Source organism: Leucoraja erinacea, chromosome 14, assembly GCF_028641065.1.
Source record: "Leucoraja erinacea ecotype New England chromosome 14, Leri_hhj_1, whole genome shotgun sequence".
NCBI lineage: Eukaryota > Metazoa > Chordata > Chondrichthyes > Rajiformes > Rajidae > Leucoraja > Leucoraja erinaceus.
In genome coordinates this window covers 5,979,759-5,999,186 of record NC_073390.1, presented here as the reverse complement: position 1 = coordinate 5,999,186, position 19,428 = coordinate 5,979,759, and the positions used below count along the sequence as shown (strand labels likewise).

The window sequence follows — 19,428 nt, the reverse complement described above, 5'->3', positions numbered from 1 at the left end:
ACATAACTATTTGATGGAATCAGAAGTCAACACAATTCATTGCAAAAGTTACAGGGACGATGAAATCGGCCATTAATGTAACCTACCCTCCTTAGTGAAGTATTTGAAAACCTCTTGCCATACAACATGCTGAACCATAAGCTGGTTTGTCTTTCCACAGATGTTATTTGACTGGCTGAGTTCTTCCAGTATTTCTGTTCTTGTTACCAGCAGCTGCATTTTTATGTTTTGCATAAATTAAGTAGTCAAGACATTACGTACAAAGTCTCATTGGTTGGCCATAATTGTAATTGAATGATTATAGCATGTGAAGATGTAAACCATTTTTGAGGCAATTGAATGTGACGGACATAAGACATGTAAGTGTAAAGCGAAAAGCATAATTACAAGGTTTCCAATCGATTTTACTAGACTGCATTAGTTGGCCATAATATAGCATGTGAAGATGTAAACCATTTTTTGAGGCAATTGAATGTGACAGACATAAGACATTAGTAAAGAACAGGCAGACATAATTATTTTTGTTTACAGGAAATACCTTGATGGATAGCTTGATCCTTGTTAGCAGTAATGATTGTTTTCCAGTCATTAATTTTCTCGATCTTTTCTAAGAAATGAATGTAAACGGAATTTCTGCACAGTCTGTTCAAATGGATTGTAATAATGATTGAGGAGGGAGAATAAAAGGAACACTTTCATGTTTATTCAACATGAAGAGTACAGTTTTAGCATCTTGAACAATTCTGTTTTTAGGAGTATAAATTCAGCTGGCCACTTTGAGTATCCTAAATTTTACACATTAACAAAAATAGTTAGGATTTGTAAAATGTATCCATTAGGTTCAATTTTACAAAAGATAAATTAATTTTAGTATAACTGATAAGAAGCTAATCAGATTTTAGAAAGAGCATTAGGAATCATTATCATGATTACTTATCCAGATGCAAATAATGATTTAAACAAACATTGTGACCAGAGAATGCTGGAGAAACTCAGCGGGTGCAGCAGCATCTATGGAGCGAAGGAAATAGGCACCGTTTCGGCCCGAAACGTTGCCTATTTCCTTCGCTCCATAGATGCTGCTGCACCCGCTGAGTTTCTCCAGCATTTTTGTGTACTTTCGATTTTCCAGCATCTGCAGTTCCTTCTTAAACACATTGTGTCCAGAGATCTTTTTTCATCCAAGTATTTGTGTGTTGGTGCAATATGCAAAGATAATTTCAATTTCAATTTGTTTAGTTTGACTTGGTAGTGACAGTAGCATAGACAGTAGCATCTATATTTTAGAACAAAACGCAGGGTAGTGTCTGTGTTAAGAGGGTTTAGATTTAGCAATACGGCACAGAAACAGGACATTCTGCCCATCGAGTCCACGCCGACCTGTAATCCCTGCACACTACAAGTGTCCTACAAACGCAAGGGACAATTTACAATTTTACCAAGCCAATTAGCCTACAAACCTGTTAATGTAATGTATCCTTGGAGTGGGAGGAAACTGGAGATCCCAGTGAAAACCCACGTAGGTCACGGTGAGAATATGCAAACTGTGTACAGACAGCACCCATAGTCAGGATCAAACCCAGGTCTTTGGCGCTGTAAGTCAACAACTCTATCGTTGCGCCACTGTGCTGCCCAAGAAAAGGTGTAGGAAATAATACTTGGAAGAAGATATGCAGGTTCTGATATTATTTAGCCTGCATACCATTTTTTTTTCCTGTATATCATAATTTCTGGGGATTTGGTTGTAAATTTGGAAGATTTCTTAAATTATGTCAAACTTGTATCTTGGTCAGAAACTCTTGGATAGAAATCAATTTTTTTAAGTGCAAAGGCAGCAATGAGGTAAACTGGAAGATTGGGAATTCATCTTTAGCAAATGAGAAGTCTATTCAAGAGTCTGATAACAGCAGGGAAGAAGTTGTTCTTGAATATGGTGGTACATGCTTTGGATCTTCTCCCTGACAGAAGAGGGGAGAAGAGAGAGTGACCACTTAACAGATATTTGGATTAAGGTTCATTTTAAATAAGGATGCATTTCTTCTAATCATTGTTTTAACAAGGTAACATGAGTTTTGTACCCACGTGCACATTATTAGCTTTTTGTCCTGCTTTCGAGCCTTTCATTCTGGCTTTCTGTCATTCCTATGATCCGGTTGTGCTACCTTTCAGTTCCTCTGAGAGCTTTCCAGCATCCCCTAAACTTGGAATGATTTGAATTCGGCTGACTGAGTCTTGCATTTAGGGCCATTACTTCAGGTCTGCACGTCACTCAGCATCAACTGGGACACAATAGACCTATGTGAGAATACGAGGTTCTATTCAGTGGAAGATGGACGAAGGGGTACTCATCATTCCTGACTTTCATGGTTATTACTTCGTTCTTCTCAAATGTCCTCCTGCTATTTGCCAACTAAGTGGAACTCCCTAGTTGGTTGCCTATCGATATCTGTAGCAATGGCTTCTGTTCCTTCTATACCCTACATCTGATCATTAGGGATCTGGTTTTGGTTAATCAAAATTTGTCGTGGTATTACCCAGCTCAGTGCTTTCACACTGCTTGAATATCACAAGGGGAATTGATAATGTGAATGCACACTATTACCCAATGTAGAGGAATCAAGAACCAGACTACATAAGTACATAAGGTCTTCTTATCGAGTCCAATCGCAAGATTAGAAATTGTTCAGCCAGAGCTGAACACACTACTCGGCATCTGTATACAATGGCGTCTTGCGCTTTTTGCATTTCTTGCACATAGTGGTGGAAAGATTGGTGGAAACAAGGCCGCGACATAAACGCTCTTTCCTTGGCCGCAGTACATAAGGTCAAGAAAGATTTCATTAGGAATTGGCGTCAACTTTTTCACTTGGAGAGTTATGGGTATATGGCATGAGGTGGTAGTTGAGACAAATACTGTAAAAGCATTTATAAAAAAACCTCAAACACATATGTCGATAGGAAAGGTTTAGAGGGATATGGGAAAACGGGCAACTGGGACTAGCGTAGATGGGGCATCTTGGTCGGTATGGATGAGTTAGGCCAAAGAGCCCGTTTTAGTGCTGTATTACTCTATGACAATTGAATGAGCCCCCATAGTCCCATTGGGTAAAGAATTCTAAAGATGCACTACCAGGAGAAGAACTACCTTCTCATTTCAAACCAGAACAGGTGACTTTTTATTTTGAGACTGATGGTTGTTTCTAGACGCCCAGGCGCAGCCCCCTACGAATTTTGTACATTCCCAAAACGGAACACAATACTCCAAATGAGGCCTCATCAACATCTTGGATAACTATACATTATGTTGCAACTTTTGCACTGACTATCCTGATGATGAAGGTCAATGTAGCAAAAGCCTTCTTTACCACCTTTTCCACCTATAAGACCTTTTTCGGGGAACCATGTACCTCTACACCTAGATCCCTTTACTCTACAACACTCCCCAGTCAATATATTGACTGAACGTCCTGCCCTTGTTTGACTTCCCAAAATGCAGCATCTTCTCTGCATTTAACTCTTATAGCCATCCCTTAGCCCACTTGCCCATCTAATCAAGATCCTGCTGTAACTTTCCTTAAGCTCCCTAATATTTCCTTTTTCTTTGTGCCTTTGTTTTCTGCCTTTATTCAGACATTGAAATGTGTTTGTCGTTACATAGTTTGTAAACCTAATGGTTCTCAAATGTAACTTTCTCTGTCAAGTGGATTTGATTGGAGGGGGAATGACCAAAAGAGTGAGGGTATGTATAATCACTCTGATGTTACATCTGGAATGATGTACTGTAAACCTTGTAACAATATAAGAAAATGACCACACTGATCACGATAACAAATTGTAAATATATATCTTTTTGAAAAGTTTAATAGGTCATGGCATGTTGCACATGTTGAATCTGCACACTGATTAGCTTCCACTTTATACAGGATGTCAATACTATTTTATACATAGCTTACTGCTTCTTCTGCTTTGTCCATCTCATTATCTGAGAGTAACAGTGTGTCCAGCATTACTGTGGTTTGGACAGGGCCCAAGCGTAGCTGCAGGGGACTAACATCAGTTGGATTGATTCCATTTTTTGTACTGAATAGTTTGGAGTTTTCATTCATTGATGTTTGAAATGACATCCGGCTGAAATACTTCCGAAGCATTTTAATATCCTTTTTTCTTATATATTCACATGTAATATACCGGCTGAATGCCTTGCGAAAAGTCTTGTTGAAAAGAGTATATACAAGTGGATTGACACCTGAGGAGATGTAACCCACCCAAACAAAAACTTCCATCAGGTTTTCGAGGAGTTTCTGATCACAATTTGTACAGATGGCAGACGTAACATTCGTTACAAAAAATGGGCACCACATCACCAAAAACAGGAAGAAAACTATTCCTAAAACCTTAGATGCTCGTTGCTCGTTGCTGATGCTCTGCATGGACTTTTTACCCATACTGGAGAGTCTTCTGATGGGTATATTCTCGGGTGTGCAGGAAAACGGCTTGTTCTTTAGTGAACTATTGATCATGGCAGCCTTCTCCGGAGACTTGCTTGGTGTAAAATCTTGCTGGAAAACGGTTGAGACAGTATTCCAGTTAAGCTGCTGAGGTGGTTTTGCCCTAATCAGGTAAGCTTTCTTTCTCAGCACCTGAATTGTCAAGAAGTAGATAACTATCATGATGGCAAGAGGAATGAAGAATGCAGTCAATGAGCCAAAGATCATGAAATCTTTAAATATGTCAATTTTAAGTAAGCAAGTTTTGTTTATAAAGGTATTTGTTTCGTCCTGTAGGCCTTTGATAGGGATGGGAATAGCAATGCCTATGTTGAAGAGAAAAGAAAATTAGATCAATGCAGTAATAGATTTTCATTTGATGTCTTATCAAATTCAGTGCTTAATTAAGCCAAATTAGAACTTTATTATGTGGAGAGACAAGATGCCCTTTTGGTAATGTGTTCCACATTTTGCAGTATTTTTGCAAAATGCTTAGCATTTCTGCTTTGTTTATTTCTGGAATTTTAAGTTCAATTGCTTTTAAAAGTACGACTAATTAATATGAGCAACATATCTCAATTTTTAATTTAAGCAAAAAAGACAAAGTTCCATTCCAGTTTTCAAGTTCAGTCCATGTTCTATTACTAAGCAGTATTGCTTTAGGTTGAATTGGATTGTAGGAAGTGTAGAAAGCTAAAATCAGTTCCAAGCTATTGCCTCTGACCGTTTAATGGTACAAAAAATGTGAGAACCGTATTTGGATTGAGTTTAAAAAAAAAAAAAGATTTTGTATCTACTGATAAGATTACAAATAATCATCATCTACTATCACTTCCATGTTGTTAGTTCCATTACAAGTATTATTTAATTTGATGTCTATCGGTCAGAGGAATTTAAATTAAGTTGTTAAAGTTACCAGTAAACCGTACATACCGATGGAGATGAACCATACTATTGTGATCTTTATGAGAACTTTAGCCCTGGAGTTGAAGCGACTGTGCTGAATAGGTTTTTTAATAGCAATGTAACGGTCTAAAGAGATTGCACAAAGATGCATAATTGAGGCTGTGGATAAAAGAACATCCAAGGATATCCAGATGGGGCATATCTCGCAGGGTAACGGCCACTCAGAATCTGAAATTAGGCAGAAAGGTATTAGAATTTACCTGAAAGTCTGTCAACTTGAGCTTCAAACTTCAGATTGAGTAGCATTTCTTTTAAAAGCAACAATATATTTACAGGTTCACCACAGATTCATTTTTGTTTACATTTAGTTTTTTTCAGGCAACTGGTGGTCTGGCACGTCCTTTAATCTGGACAAAATTATGAGAGCGCACTTGAAATCCCCCCCCTAGAAGTCTGTCCAAAAATGTGGAACCTGGGCCGGGTGAGGCAGCCACTCTCGACCTCATTGGGGCTTCCCTGCTGATTGGTGGGTTGAATTTGCCCCCCTGCAGCCAGGATCCTGGAACTGGCCCGACTGCTTCCGAGTGCCAAGGCCGACTTTGGGTGGTGGGGGGGGGGGGGCAATATCCTGGCCCCTGGGCAGCCCAGGTGGATTGTTTAGGTACCATTGGACACCTCACAGAGGCTGAGACCCCTGTTTGCCAGGCAAAACAGATAACGCAGAAAGGTGGAAAATCGGTGGTGGACCTGTGTATGGCATTTTGAATCCTGACAAATATTTTGCTTTTGGAGGCATATCAACCCTCAAGTCAAAGAAGAAATAATTTGTTCAAATGATCAAAAGTTTGGTGGGTGATGAATTTTAAATAAAGCTAATGCTAAGGCAAATGGATTCGGGGAGGGAATTTCCGAATATCAGTCTAGGTTTCAGTGTACGGGGGAAAGTAGTTGTATTTTAGTAATCAGGAGTACAATGTTGCAAGGCCTTGCAGAGTGAGCATTTTTTTATCATGACATTGCTTAACCAGGAGGTAATGCCAGTCGGCAGCATAGGGATGTCCGTGAATGACACAATTAAGTTATGATGTACGTAACAGCAATTTGTTTGTCCTCCAGTTCATATAAGGAAAAGATGGTGTATTAAAGTATTGAGGCATGGAGTGCACTTCAGCATCAAATATGACACAAATTGAAAGCAGATTGTGGTATCAATTGAAGGAGAGAGATGTAGTCAGTCGGTAGCAAGGGTTTATGATGGGTAACAAAGACAAGAGCTTTGATTTATTCCATATTGGTGGAATTTTCTGCTTGTACAGCAGTGGATATTGGAGAAACAGTTGGATTACTTGGAGACAGTGGAGAAACCAAAATATTTGGTGTTAAGTTAGAGCTACCAAATATATGTGGAAATCTTTTTCAATGATTCTGACAGGCAGCATATAGATGAGAAATGGAGAGGATGGTCAGGGATATATCCATGCTGATTGTGTCGTTAATGGTGTTGGTAGAGAAGACAATAACACTATTGTGGCTACTACCAAAAGAAGCAAAATTGACTGATTGTGTGCAGTCTCATTCAACAGAACAGAGCCATTGCAAGAAAATCTAGTCAACTGCATTGAAAGCTGTATGGAGTTTGAGGACCAGATGAGCTTTGTGCTTGATATCAGTGAAATAGTAGATTATGAAATGATTTGTGTGTAAAAACCTGCCTCATGCTTACAATATCAAGAGTGGATATGCGATGAGAGCATATTCTTGCATATTGGTAGTGGGCTGGGTTGGCATAGTGATTGCTCCATTAAAATGGGAATATTCTAATTGATGATGGACTCAAAATGCTGGAGAAACTCAATCGATGAGACAGCATATATGGAGTGAAGGGGCGGGGGCGGGAAAAAGAAAGGATGTAGGCGGAGACAGTAGGACTTGTGCGAGAACTGGGAAGGGGAGGGGAAGAAGGGAGAAAGTAAGGGCTATCTAAAATTAGAGAAGTCAATGTTCATACTGCTGGGGTGTAAACTACCCAAGCGAAATATAAGGTGCTGTTCCTCCAATTTGCACTGGGCCTCATTCCGGCAATGGAGGAAGCCCAGGACAGAAAGGTTACAGTGGGGGTGGGGGGGGGAGAGTTGAAGTGCTGAGCAACCGGGCGATCAGGTTGGTTAAGACGGACTGAGTGGAGGTGTTCAGCAAAACGATCGGCGAGCCTGCACTTGGTCTCGCCGATGTAGAGAAGTTAACACCTGGAACAGCGGATGCAGTAGATGAGGTTGGAGGAGGTGCAGTGAGACCTCTGCCTCGCCTGGAAAGACTGATTTGGTCCTTGGATGTAATCGAGGGGCGAGGTAAAGGGACAAGTGTTGCATTTTCTGATTGATGTCCTTTTATGATCAGGTCGTGTTGATCTCTTTCTTATTATTAAGAATGCTTTTAAAAATACATTTAAAACAGCAGTGACTTTTTACTTAATATAGGCATTTTGTTAAATGGCCTGGTCTGTCGACTTGCAAACTGCTGAGGCAGTTATGTTCCTTGGTTCCATAAAATAAAAATGTTCAGAATGTTAATAATGTGTGTGCATTTCTCAAATTGGCCAAGTATTTGACACACGGTTTAATTCCAAGAGTTTCAACGATTTCTGTCACTTTCTAAAAAAGTCAATTTTCAAATGCAGCATTGAATAAAAGAGGAAAATATCTAATCAAATTTTGTTAGTTTTGGTATCCAGGAATAGATCTACGAAAAATGGCTATTTGATTTCTGTTCCAATGTAAATTTTACACTAATCCTGATCTTTCTGCATGATTAAGATGATGACTTAAGCTGTATAGTTTTCATTCTCAATACTTTCCCCTTTATCATTTTATTGTATTGTCATATTTTATATGTGATAGCAAGGACATTTTATGTCTGAATGTTTCCATTTTTAAAAGCAGTAAAATAACATGCCAGTTATCCCACAATAAAATATATAAATTAAATTCTATTGTAAATGGATATAATTCCATTGTTGTTAGTGGATATATTACAATGCTTACCAATTATCCACGAGCCCAATCATTCTGAACAAATGTATAAAGTTGCTCTAACTAAGGCTATTGTGTGTTTATGCTTCATAGGAGACACTTCTTGTGCCTCTGGTGTTATTTTAATTGGCAAATCTATTCCTTTCTCCATTAAGGGATAATCAAGCTCGTCAGCCCAACAATTTTATTTAATTCAACTTGTAGTTGATCATTCTGCATTCTTACTTTTCTTTGATATAGTTACTTCAAAATTCTCCATTTGATTCAGTATCTTACATTTACATGAGATTTGGTTATTATACTGGACATTTCTATGAGGTATAGACTCTTGCATGAGTAAAAATATTTTCTAAATCCACCCTCTAACAAACTTGCATTACTTTAAAGACCTGCGTCAAATTGTTCTATGTTCTCGAGAATCCTCACTCAGCTTTTCCTAATGGAGAGTTTGCCATTGAACAGATTTTCTGAAGATGTTTTTGGTACTATCTTCAGAATATATAATGGCACATTCGTGATTTGGAACTGAATTTTAAAGGCAGGGTAACAAAATATAAATTCAAATTAAATGATATCAAAATCATAAGCAGGGTGATTAATATGTTTTGAAGATTTCAGTACTGGATTAGTAAAAAGGGAAATTACCTTTAAGTGAAATGACCTGTTAAAGGTCTTGTTGAATGTAATTCCATAAAATGATGTCCAGGATAATAACCATGTGTGCGTACAATTTAATAATCTCTCATAGTTGCGTTGAAAGAGTATGGATGTAGTTGTATAATCCAGAAGTGTTGAATATATGCCGTTGGATCAGTTTGGATGCAAGCCATTACAGAATTAAAAAAACATGGAAGTAAGGTTGTATTTTGTTCCACACAACATTGTGGTATTTCAGATGATTTTTATTGTTGTAAAGGGAATTAATTATGTCTGTCTCCGCATTCCAGTTGTATCAAGCGATCTACTGACTTAACCAATCTGTGCCAAATTTATTTGGCCATTTGTAATCTTCAGCAAAGATTGTTTTAAACCTGCACATACAAATATATTGTAGAGTTGATATAAGTATATAACTTTGCTATTACATTGTAAAACAAGTACATACCGTTCCAAAAGACCAGGTAGCCGGGAAAGGAGGCCGGGTGGTGTTAACCAAGGTGGGTTCCAGAGCAGTATGCAGTTGTAATGTAAAGGCAGTGAATGGTGATGTGGATTTGGTTTAGTTTGAAGTTACAAAAGCAGGAGAAGGAAGAAGCAGGTGGGAATAGTCCTTAGACCCCCAACATGTTTCCTCCCGGTAGTTCAGAGATGAATGAAGAAATATGAAAGGTACGTTTGAAGTATTTATCTTGGCAGATTTTAATCTACACATTAGACAAACCAAACTGGCTAGGGTATTGTAGAAGAAGAATTTGTGAAATGCACCATGGATTACCTTTTAGAGCAGTACTTTGCAGAACCTTGCTGAGAATGGGCCATTTTGGATTTGATCTTGTCAGTGGATCGCTTGATACAACTGGAATAATGGGAAATTATATAAACTACTCTCATCTTTCCATCTCCATCCCTTTCAGCCTTCCACAGAGACGGCTCCCTCCACAACTCCTTGGTTCACTCATCCCTTCCCACCCAAACCACTCCCTCTGCAAATACTTTCCCATACATATGCAGGAGATGTAACACCTGTGTAAGAGATGTAATACCTTCTGTGTATGAAATATGCTTCCTCCCTTGACTCCATCCAACAGCCCTTCCAGGTGAGACCGAAGTTCACGTGCACTTCCTCTAACCCCATCTACTGCATCCAGTGTTTCCAATGTCGCCTCCTGTATATCGGCAACACCAAGTATAGACTCGGCAACCGTTTTGCTGAACACTTGCTCTCGGTCCCCTAAAACCTACTGGATCTCCCATTTGCTAATCATTTTAATTTCCCTTCCCATTCGCACACTGACCTTTCTGTCCTAGGCCTCCTCCATTGCCAGAGCGAGGCCACAGGCAAATAGCACCTCATGGGTAACTTACAACCCATAGGGTGAATATTGATTTCCCCAATCTTATGTAATCTCTCACTAACCTCCCTATTTTTGACTGCACAAACCCCCCTTTCCCTCCATCGTGCCCCACCTGGGCTCCCATCTATTTCCCCCCACCCCCTTCCAACTTTCATCTCAGGCCTTACAATCTATAACACTTCAATTGCACACTCCTTTGGCCTTTGTTCCAACCATCTTCCTATCAAAACCCTCCCTTGTCTATGTCAACCTATTCCCTGCAACGCTCTGTCCTGCATCTCACCTTTTCCAGCTTTTTTCTCACCCCCACCCCCTTCTCTATAATCAGTCTGAAGAAGGATTTGACTCGAAACTTCACATATCCATGCTCTCCAGGATGCTGCCTGACTCGCTGAGTTACTCCAGCACTTTGTGTCTTTTTAAATATTCTTGAAACTTCTTTAAGGGTTTGGTTACCTGTCCTTGTATCTATTTATCTGGTTTGTTGTCAAGTTTTATTTATTAACATTCCTATGAACTATCCATGATGTATAATTAATTGCATGATATAAATGCTTCTGTATTGCAAACTCAATGAAATCTGGAAGTCTTCTACCATGAAATTGCTCTAATATAATTTAATAGCTGTTCTTTCCCAGTTCTAATGAAGGATCATTGACCTGAAGCATTAATTCTCTTTCTCTCGCTGTCGTTGCTATATTAGCTTGTGGATATTTCCAGCATTTTCCATTTTCCATATTGCCAGTGTCCAATATTTTTAAATAATTTAAAACATAGTACAAATGTGTTTGATTGGAAGATTGCTAATTCTTTCAAAGAAATATATTATTTCACAATTTTCTCCATTAACTTTAATTTGTCATTGTGTTGCTGATACTTGGACGTGCCACCTCATTTTATAAGCGTTTCAATGGGAGTCAAATACACATTTTGAATTTAGTCCTTCCATAATCAAGTCCTGGGATTTATGTGGATAGGTGAACCTAAAATCAACCACTGGAAACATCACTGTACTTCTATAGTGTCTGAGGTACAACTGAACTATCCCTCAGCCTATTTTCTGTCTTGAGCATGTTAGTATCCATGTTGCCAATAATTTTGTGGACTTTAATGTTGCTGGCAATTTTTTTTACACCAAACATCAATTCAAAGTCCATGCACACAACCAGAACTACACTATCATTAACAACCTTCTGTTACTCCTTCAAAGATCTCTGTTCTATGCGAGATCTTCAGCATGTCCATATTGACTGTAATAAGTATTAGATTGTAATTATACAGTACCTATCACGTGGCAGAATATACAGTGTTGCTTTATGCCAGTCGTATCAAATAAGAATTGACCACAAATTACTTGGGAATATTGGATAAATGACCAACTTGATACAGATTTGCAGTCAGTAAAACATTCATCCACTACTACCCTCTGCCATCATCCAGCCATTTTTGGATCTAGTTCGCCAATATGCCTCGTACCTCTTGTGCTTTAACTTTCTGGACCACACTACCAAGTGGGACCTTGCCAAAAGCCTAATTAAAGTCCATATAGACAACAGCTACTGTTCTGCCTCCATCAATCTCCTTGATTACCACCTTTTAAAAACCCATCATAATTGTGAGATATTATCTGCCCTGCACAAAATCATCTAATCATTCACTGCCTTTCCAAGTGAACATACATCTTGAACTTCAGACTCTTCTCCAACAACTTCTCTAACACTGGTATAAGGCTCACTGACCTGTAATATCCAGCCTTGCACCTACTGCCTTTTTTAAACTAGGGGACAACTTTAGCTGACTTCCAATTTTCTGGTACCTTGTCAAAGCCTCTGCAATCTCCTTCATATCCTGGGATAGATCCTATCTGCTCGGTGGAGTTTATCCACCCTAATGTGCTCCAATATTTTTAGCATTTCCTCCTTCGTGATAAGCATATGCTCTAGAATAGCAGTGTACCCCTTCTTCAACTCACCAGCCTCCATGTCCTACTTCCTGGAGAGTATCAATTGAGGATTTATTTAGCAGCTCACTTGTATCCCCTGGATCCATGTAATATACTATCTTTGGTGAGGGTTTGGATGAAGGATTGATGGCTTTGTGGCCAAATTTGTGGATGATATGAAAATAGATGGAGGGACAGGTAGTGCAGAAAAAGCAGGGACTCTGCAGAAGGATTTGTATAGGTTGGGAGAGTGGGCAGAGAAGTGGCACGTGAAATATAGTGCAGCAAAGTGTGGAGTCATGCATTTTGATAGTAGGAATAAAGGCCTAGACTATTTTCTAAATGGGGAGAGAACCTAGAAATCGGAGGTGCCTAGGGACCTGGGGGTGCAGGATTCCCAAAAAGTTCATGTGCAAGTCGAATCGGTAGTAAAGAGGGCAAATGCAATGCTAGCATTTATTTCAAGAGGGCTAGAATACAAAAGGAAGTAATGCTGAGGTCACCTAAGTAATAAAGTGCAGGTCAGGCCGCATTTGGAGTATTGTGAGCAATTTTGGACACCATATCTGAGGAAGGATGTGCTGGCCCTGGAGAGGTTCCAGAGGAGGTTTACAAGAATGATCCCAGGAATGAGTGGGTTAACTTATGATGAGCGTTTGACGGCACTGGGCCTGTACTCGCTGGAGTTTAGAAGAATGAGGGGGGACCTCATTGGAACGTACCGAATAGTGAAAGGCTTGGATAGAGTGGATGTGGAGAGGACGTTTCCACTAGTGGGAGAGTCTAGGACCTCAGATTTAAAGGACTTTTCTTTACGAATGAGATGAGAAGGGAATTTCTTCAGTTAAGAGGGTGGTGAATCTCTGGAATTATTTGCCACAGAAGGCTGTGGAGGCTGCCAATGTATATTTTTTAAAGCAGAGATAGATTCTTGATTAGTATTGGTGTTGGGGGTTATGAGGAGAAGGCAGGAGAATGGGGTTAGAAGGGAAAGATAGATCAGCCATGAATGAATGGTGGAGTCGACTTGATGGGCTAATTCTGCTCCTATCACAAGACCTTTTGTCCCAGAGATGATCTGTTCCTCTAACTACCCGTTTGCTTCCAATATAAGTTTTTAAGATTCATCCTCGTCTAACTTGCCATGGTCATTTCATGACTCCTTCCTACTACCTAATTTCTTCTGTTTTCTCCCATATCCCCTATAAATCCTATTACTCGTTTGACAGCACATTTATTTACCTAAAATATGCTTCCTGTTTCACTTCCTGATCAAACCTTCAATATCTCATATAAATCAGGGCACATTAAACTTGCCATCTTTGTTTCTTGCCCCTGCAGGGGAGGGAATTCCAATTTGACGTATTTGAGCGATAAAGGCATAGCTGAAGAAATTCAGTTATGAATGATAAATGGTCAAAATTGAAAAGCAGTTACCTGGAAAGGTAGAAGGATTGAGGTTTCTAGGGGAGATTGCAGTGATAGTGAGAGGATGACACCATAAAAGGATTTGTAAGTGGGTGAGAATTTTAAAATCAAGGTATTACTCAGCCAGTTGCCAATGTATGTTAGCACATACAAGAGTGGTAAATAAACTTGATGTGTTGGAACATGAGCAGCAACATTTTGGGCTTGTGATTAAATAAGTAATATTTCCCAAGTGTATTTTTAACTAGTTTTCTCTCTTTCGAAATGTACCTACCAGTAATACTAGACTTGGTCCTTTAGCTAAGTAAATTCAAGAGACTAAAAATATTACTTCAAATATTCGTTTCCAAACTGCTCACCGTCTCATTTTGTTTTTAAAATACATATGTTACATGTGTAGTATTTTCCATGATTTTATTTCAATTAAAACACATTTAAATAATTAAATGCATTCACCATCAACTTCTCTTTTCTTTAAATTATGAAGATTATACCTGAATGGTATATTGTTACGTACATTATTTTAAGTGCTTTACGACCAAGTTTGAGTTAAACAATTAATCATTTTACCATTTTATGAATTTAAATTGAATAGCTCTTTTAACAATTTTGTTCTGTTGGCATTAAATGTGATATAACAGCTGCATACCTTCAAGTAGTCTCCTCTGTTCCCCTCACTCCTTCAGTAAAAAAATGGTTGAACGAGGTATGTTTTGGTGTATAGTCTTTTGGAACAGGAGATTTTAGTCGGGGGAAAATGTATTTTGCAGTTATTGTCAAGAATTCATTTATGTATAAACATCTTTCGTTTTAATTTAGACATTTTTGTATCTTTATAGACATGCAACTGACAGGGCATATTTATAGATGATCCTTTGAGGTACATGGTAATAACAAACTACTTTTTCCTTGCCTTGTTGGAAGGGACCTTTCCTGTCTAGTGCAACATACTATAGTGTTTCTTTTCAAAATACATTTTTAACTTCTGGGTTATAGAAAGCTTGTTCCTTTAACCAGTATTTTATTTAACTGAGCATTTGATTAAAGGAATACCCGTTAAATTAGATTAATTATACAGTGTTTAAGGCACAGAAACGAGCCATTTGGCCTAACAGATCTGTGTTGGTGTTTAAGCTCCACGCGAGTTCTTAATCTTTATTTGACACCATTGACACATTATTCCATTTGTTTGCCAATTAGGTTTATGTACCTTGCTCTTAAATGCACCATGTAAGTTGTGTTATTTCCACTATGATAGTTTCACCGTTCTATTTGCTCTGTGCACGCAGTTTAATGGCTGTCTGTCAACCATAGCTGCAAATTATAGCTGATTGAATCTTGTATTCATTGTGTTGCAGGTTAATATACAAATTATGCTTGCTCAAAAATATTGCAATAAACAATTTATACAGAGATTTTAAATATGGTGTACTTCAGAATTTTTTTTCTTCAAGCTTCCTGTAAATGTATGGTGCATATGTGTTTAAGGTTTGGAAAAGGAAAGGAGATTAATAGGAGCAAGATCTGTGATGGAAAAACTAAGGACAGAAATCACAAAATATTTTAAAATGTGCACATAATAACTTATGAGTCCGAAGATTGAATAAAAACAGCATGCAATAAGTGCAGCTCAATGAAAAGATTAAATTAATTGTTAACGCCCAGCGCATTTGCATTCATTGGACAAATGCCCATTTCACATTGTTCTTAAAGATGAAACTATACAAACAGCATGCAATAGGTAGGGTAAACAGCAGAGTAATGCTGACTAGTGCCTGAAAAACTGAAGAGAAATTTGAATAACACTTACTGAACAGAATGTTTAGAAGAGCGATAGGCATCACCAAAAGTCCAACCAACATGTCCGCTACTGCAAGTGACATGAGGAAGTAGTTGGTGGCATTCTGTAGTTTCTTCTCGAGAGAAACTGCTAAAATAACAAGAATATTGCCTCCAATGGTGGGTATGATCACTAGTAAAATTAGTAGCGCTGCCCACCGTAGTCCATCGTTCGACCGATCTCCTTTTAAAAAGTTCGAGCTGATAAATACACTGGTGAGCTTGGATTCCTCTGTAATTGTCAGATAGAAGATTTTGTTTGTTTCTGAAGTGTTGAAGAACTGAATTGGGGTTGCATGCATTCTGCTGGTCGTAAACATGCTTGTAGAGTCCACTGGGTTAGACACGCCATAACTGCCTGGTCCAGGCATCGTCTCTGAATATTGGCAATTGCCCATCTACTTCCTTTCGAGTAATGATGAGCATGGTCCGAACAATCAGTTCACAGATCACTGGCACACTTGTGCCAGAATAACATGTTTTGTATCAGATTCTTTGTGGTTTGTCCATAGCTTCAGCTTGCCCTGTACTCTTGAAATAAACATTAATTTCTCCATTGTATCTTGTTCAAATTTTCCATTGTATCTGTTGCTCATTGGGATAGTTGTGCAATAAACAGTTGAGAAAGAAAGGAAAATAATTTTTAATACAGTTGCAAAAAGATTCTTAAAAGTGAGTCACTTCAGCTATTAAGAACTGCTGGAAACATTTCACATTAACTTTTGTATGTTACTAATTAAATTAACAAACTTGCCCCAAGAACTGCAATTGCTCTTACCTCCAATCTAGCAGCCGCTTTTTGTACAAATTCACAAATTGTTGTCTTATCGTTACTGCTGATTCCTCTGTTGCTTTGTCAGGAAATCATTTTAGGTCTGTTTCCCTTTCTCTGCTTCCTCTGAGCTGTATAAATTTGTTTTGATCCATATTCTGTATTGTTGCCAGATCGCTGCTTTCGTTTCACTCCTTATAGCTGTACTGCATCTTTCTTCGCTATTCATCAATATGGGACTACTTAACCTTTCCCTGTGATTTAAAAAAAAAAAAAAAACTCTGGTCAGTATATATCCATTCTGAGGCAATTTGGCAGTGCTTATTTTCTTCGATGTTCAGTCTTTATGATATTTCTGTGTCATAATTGTTCAGCAGTGATGCTTAGCTCTGAAGATGCAATAACAACCCCTTTTCCCCCTCCTCCTTGTTCTCTCGATCTCTCTCCCTCTCTCTCCCTCTCGCTCTCTCTCTCCCTCTTTCTTTCTCCTCCCCCGCCGCACCACTTACGCCAACAGCACGTATATTATCCAAATATTGAATACTGTTCCTTTCTCGTATTGCTGTAAGACGCAGCCAACGTCATATGGTTGAGTTCAGAAAAACAATGTCCATTTTTTAATATCGGTGCAGAGGCAGAACTATGAAATGTAATTGCATATATATATAACTGCAGTTCAAATTTTATTTGCTTTTACAATAATATTTTTTACACTCTTTCTAGAGAGAATTCTATGCTTTCCCGGTGGCCTTTACTTATTCTAGTTAAATCCTCTCGCCTTCAAAAACCTTAGATTTTATGTTCCTATTTATGTTTGAGTATTTAATAAAATTTAAATGAACACTGGTGTTTTGCTCTCCTTAGAAGGAATGAGGTAAGTTTCAGAAGAAATCATAAATTTCTTCCCAAAGGATACACGGTATTTTGTGCGAAAGTACTAAATTCATCTTGACTCTAACATATGGAAAGATCACTTAAAGAAAGAAAAATGGTAGTTATTGCTGATAGTTTTGACAGTTCAGTCAGTCATTTATACAGCATAATTGTGCACTTTCTGAGCATTTGCAGAATCGAAAAGGAAATGTTACTTTTTAAATCTATTAACATTTCTCATCTCTTCCATACTTCTGAAACATGAGGTATAACATTTTACTCCAAACTTTCTGAGGCTTATGAACTTCAAGCTGGCAACTTACATTTTTGAGAACAGGCTTTTACATCAGCCTGCATATTATGAATGCTAGTAACTGTTGATTTATCATCAACTGAAATCTACTTTAAATATACCTGATTGTAAGTTATTTTCAAACCAATTTGTGTTAAAGATGTGAAGACTGGCATCAATAATATGATCATGAATCATCTTGAGATTGGTGAAGGAGAAGTTTATATTGAAAGATAATTTTTCAAAGACTTCATTGCTATCTCGGAAAAGTGCTCTGCTAGTTGCATCTAATCTGTGGTATTAATTGTCGTTTAATGCGTGCATGGAATGTATTGCTCATGAAGTTGTAAGAGACTTAAATAAAATAAATGATCTAAATTTTAAATCCAGCATGTGGGTCATATAAATTAAAGTGTTTTCTCTTTAGGGATAATTTTGACTTTCATCATAAATCTAGCTAACAGAATCTAATGTGCACAAAGCTACAATTTGGCAGCATTTACTGGAGTTTAACTTATGGCTAAGAAGTATTTTGAATGCATTACAAAGCAAGGAGAAGACTATATTTAGGAGTCTATGAGAAAACCATACCCAATCCTAATAGTTTGAAATAACACATGTTTACTTTGCAGTAACGTTAAGGTTGTAGTGACGTGTTGGGTGAAGTAAAACAGCACCTATCAAAGTTTACTATTTATCATGAACCTAACTCAAACTTAGGAACTAATCCTTTGGCTAAAGAAGTTCTATAGGTTACCACAAGGAGATGCAAGAGAGCAAAATGTTAAATACACATTCTCACTGTCTTTTTTTCTATTTAAGTTTGTCTAGAGTAAGCAACCTCATACTTATTTCTCATTCTGAAACTTTGGGTTGAAATGACAACTAAGGATCCGTACAGGAACCGGTCTTGCTGTGGTGTATGAATTAGGGAGGAAAAGGTGAAAGTATATGGTGAAACTGATGGGCTGAAGTGTGTTTATTTCAATGCAAGCAGTAACATGGGGAAAGCCAATGAACTCGGAGCCTGGATCAGTGCCTTGATCTATATGTTGGTGGCTTGGTTGTGTTAGGCACAAGACTGTCTTCTCAACATTCCAGGGTTTGGATGGTTCAGGTATGATAGAGAGGAAGGTAAAAGCGGTGGAAGAATTGATTAACTAATCGGGCAAAATATAAGGCTGCACTCAGGGAGCACATTCTGGAGTGTTTCTACACCAAGGCAATATGAGCAGAACTCAAGAATAAGAAAGGTACAATCACACTAATGCCACCTCTGCCCCCTCCCCGAACAGCCAGTGGGAGATGGAAGAACAGATATGTAGACCGATTACAGAAAAGCATCAGGATTGTCATAGTAGGTGACTTGAATGTACAGAATAATGGCTGGGACTTGCTTAGTGCAAAAGGCTTAGACAGGGTAACATTTCTTAGCGTTTCAGGAAATCCTTTTAGAAACACCTATAAATAGTCTAACTAGAGGAGGGACTATACTGGAGACTGGGGTTTCAGTGGAAGATTATTGTGGGAAGAGTGATCACACCTCCATAAGTTTTAAGATCCTTGTGGGATGGTGCTAACTTAGGGTGAGTCAGATTGCAAGAGTTAGAGAGAAAAAGTTAGGCAGAGTTAGAAAGAAAAAGGTAGTAGTAGTAGTTATTGGTAAGTCCACACCTGACACATGAGAGTCATTTAAAGGTCGACTGATCAGAAATCAAGACCAGCACATTCTGGTAAAGAGGAAAGGTAAGAATGGCACGGGAGGAGTATCTTGGATGACCAAAAAAAATGTAAACCTTGTCAAAAAGAAAAACAATCCACATGTGTGGTTGAGGAAGACAAAAT

The 19,428-nt window shown here is 38.3% G+C and overlaps 2 protein-coding genes across 2 annotated transcripts in view; one reads left to right on the top strand and one right to left on the bottom strand.

The window, feature by feature from the left end:
• psmd1 (proteasome 26S subunit, non-ATPase 1) overlaps window positions 1-19,428 on the top strand; it is a 91,950-nt gene that overhangs the window by 47,668 nt on the left and 24,854 nt on the right. The window lies entirely within an intron of this gene.
• htr2b (5-hydroxytryptamine (serotonin) receptor 2B, G protein-coupled) lies at window positions 3,311-16,942 on the bottom strand. Its single transcript, XM_055645427.1, has 4 exons — window positions 16,425-16,942; window positions 15,618-16,231; window positions 5,421-5,621; window positions 3,311-4,813 (listed from the first exon to the last, which is right to left on the bottom strand). The coding sequence occupies exons 2-4, from the start codon at window positions 16,042-16,044 to the stop codon at window positions 3,939-3,941; spliced, it is 1,503 nt and encodes a 500-aa protein (XP_055501402.1). The 5' UTR covers window positions 16,045-16,231; window positions 16,425-16,942; the 3' UTR covers window positions 3,311-3,938.

What these genes read in the sequence shown, in the direction of transcription:
- htr2b (XM_055645427.1), bottom strand. Translation starts at nt 16,044, where the DNA reads ATGGGCAATTGCCAATATTCAGAGACGATGCCTGGACCAGGCAGTTAT. An exon ending in TCTTCTAAACATTCTGTTCA is followed by an intron (nt 5,622 to 15,617) that starts GTAAGTGTTATT and finishes GCCTAATTTCAG; the next exon opens with ATTCTGAGTGGCCGTTACCC. An exon ending in AGTATGGTTCATCTCCATCG is followed by an intron (nt 4,814 to 5,420) that starts GTATGTACGGTT and finishes TCTTCAACATAG; the next exon opens with GCATTGCTATTCCCATCCCT.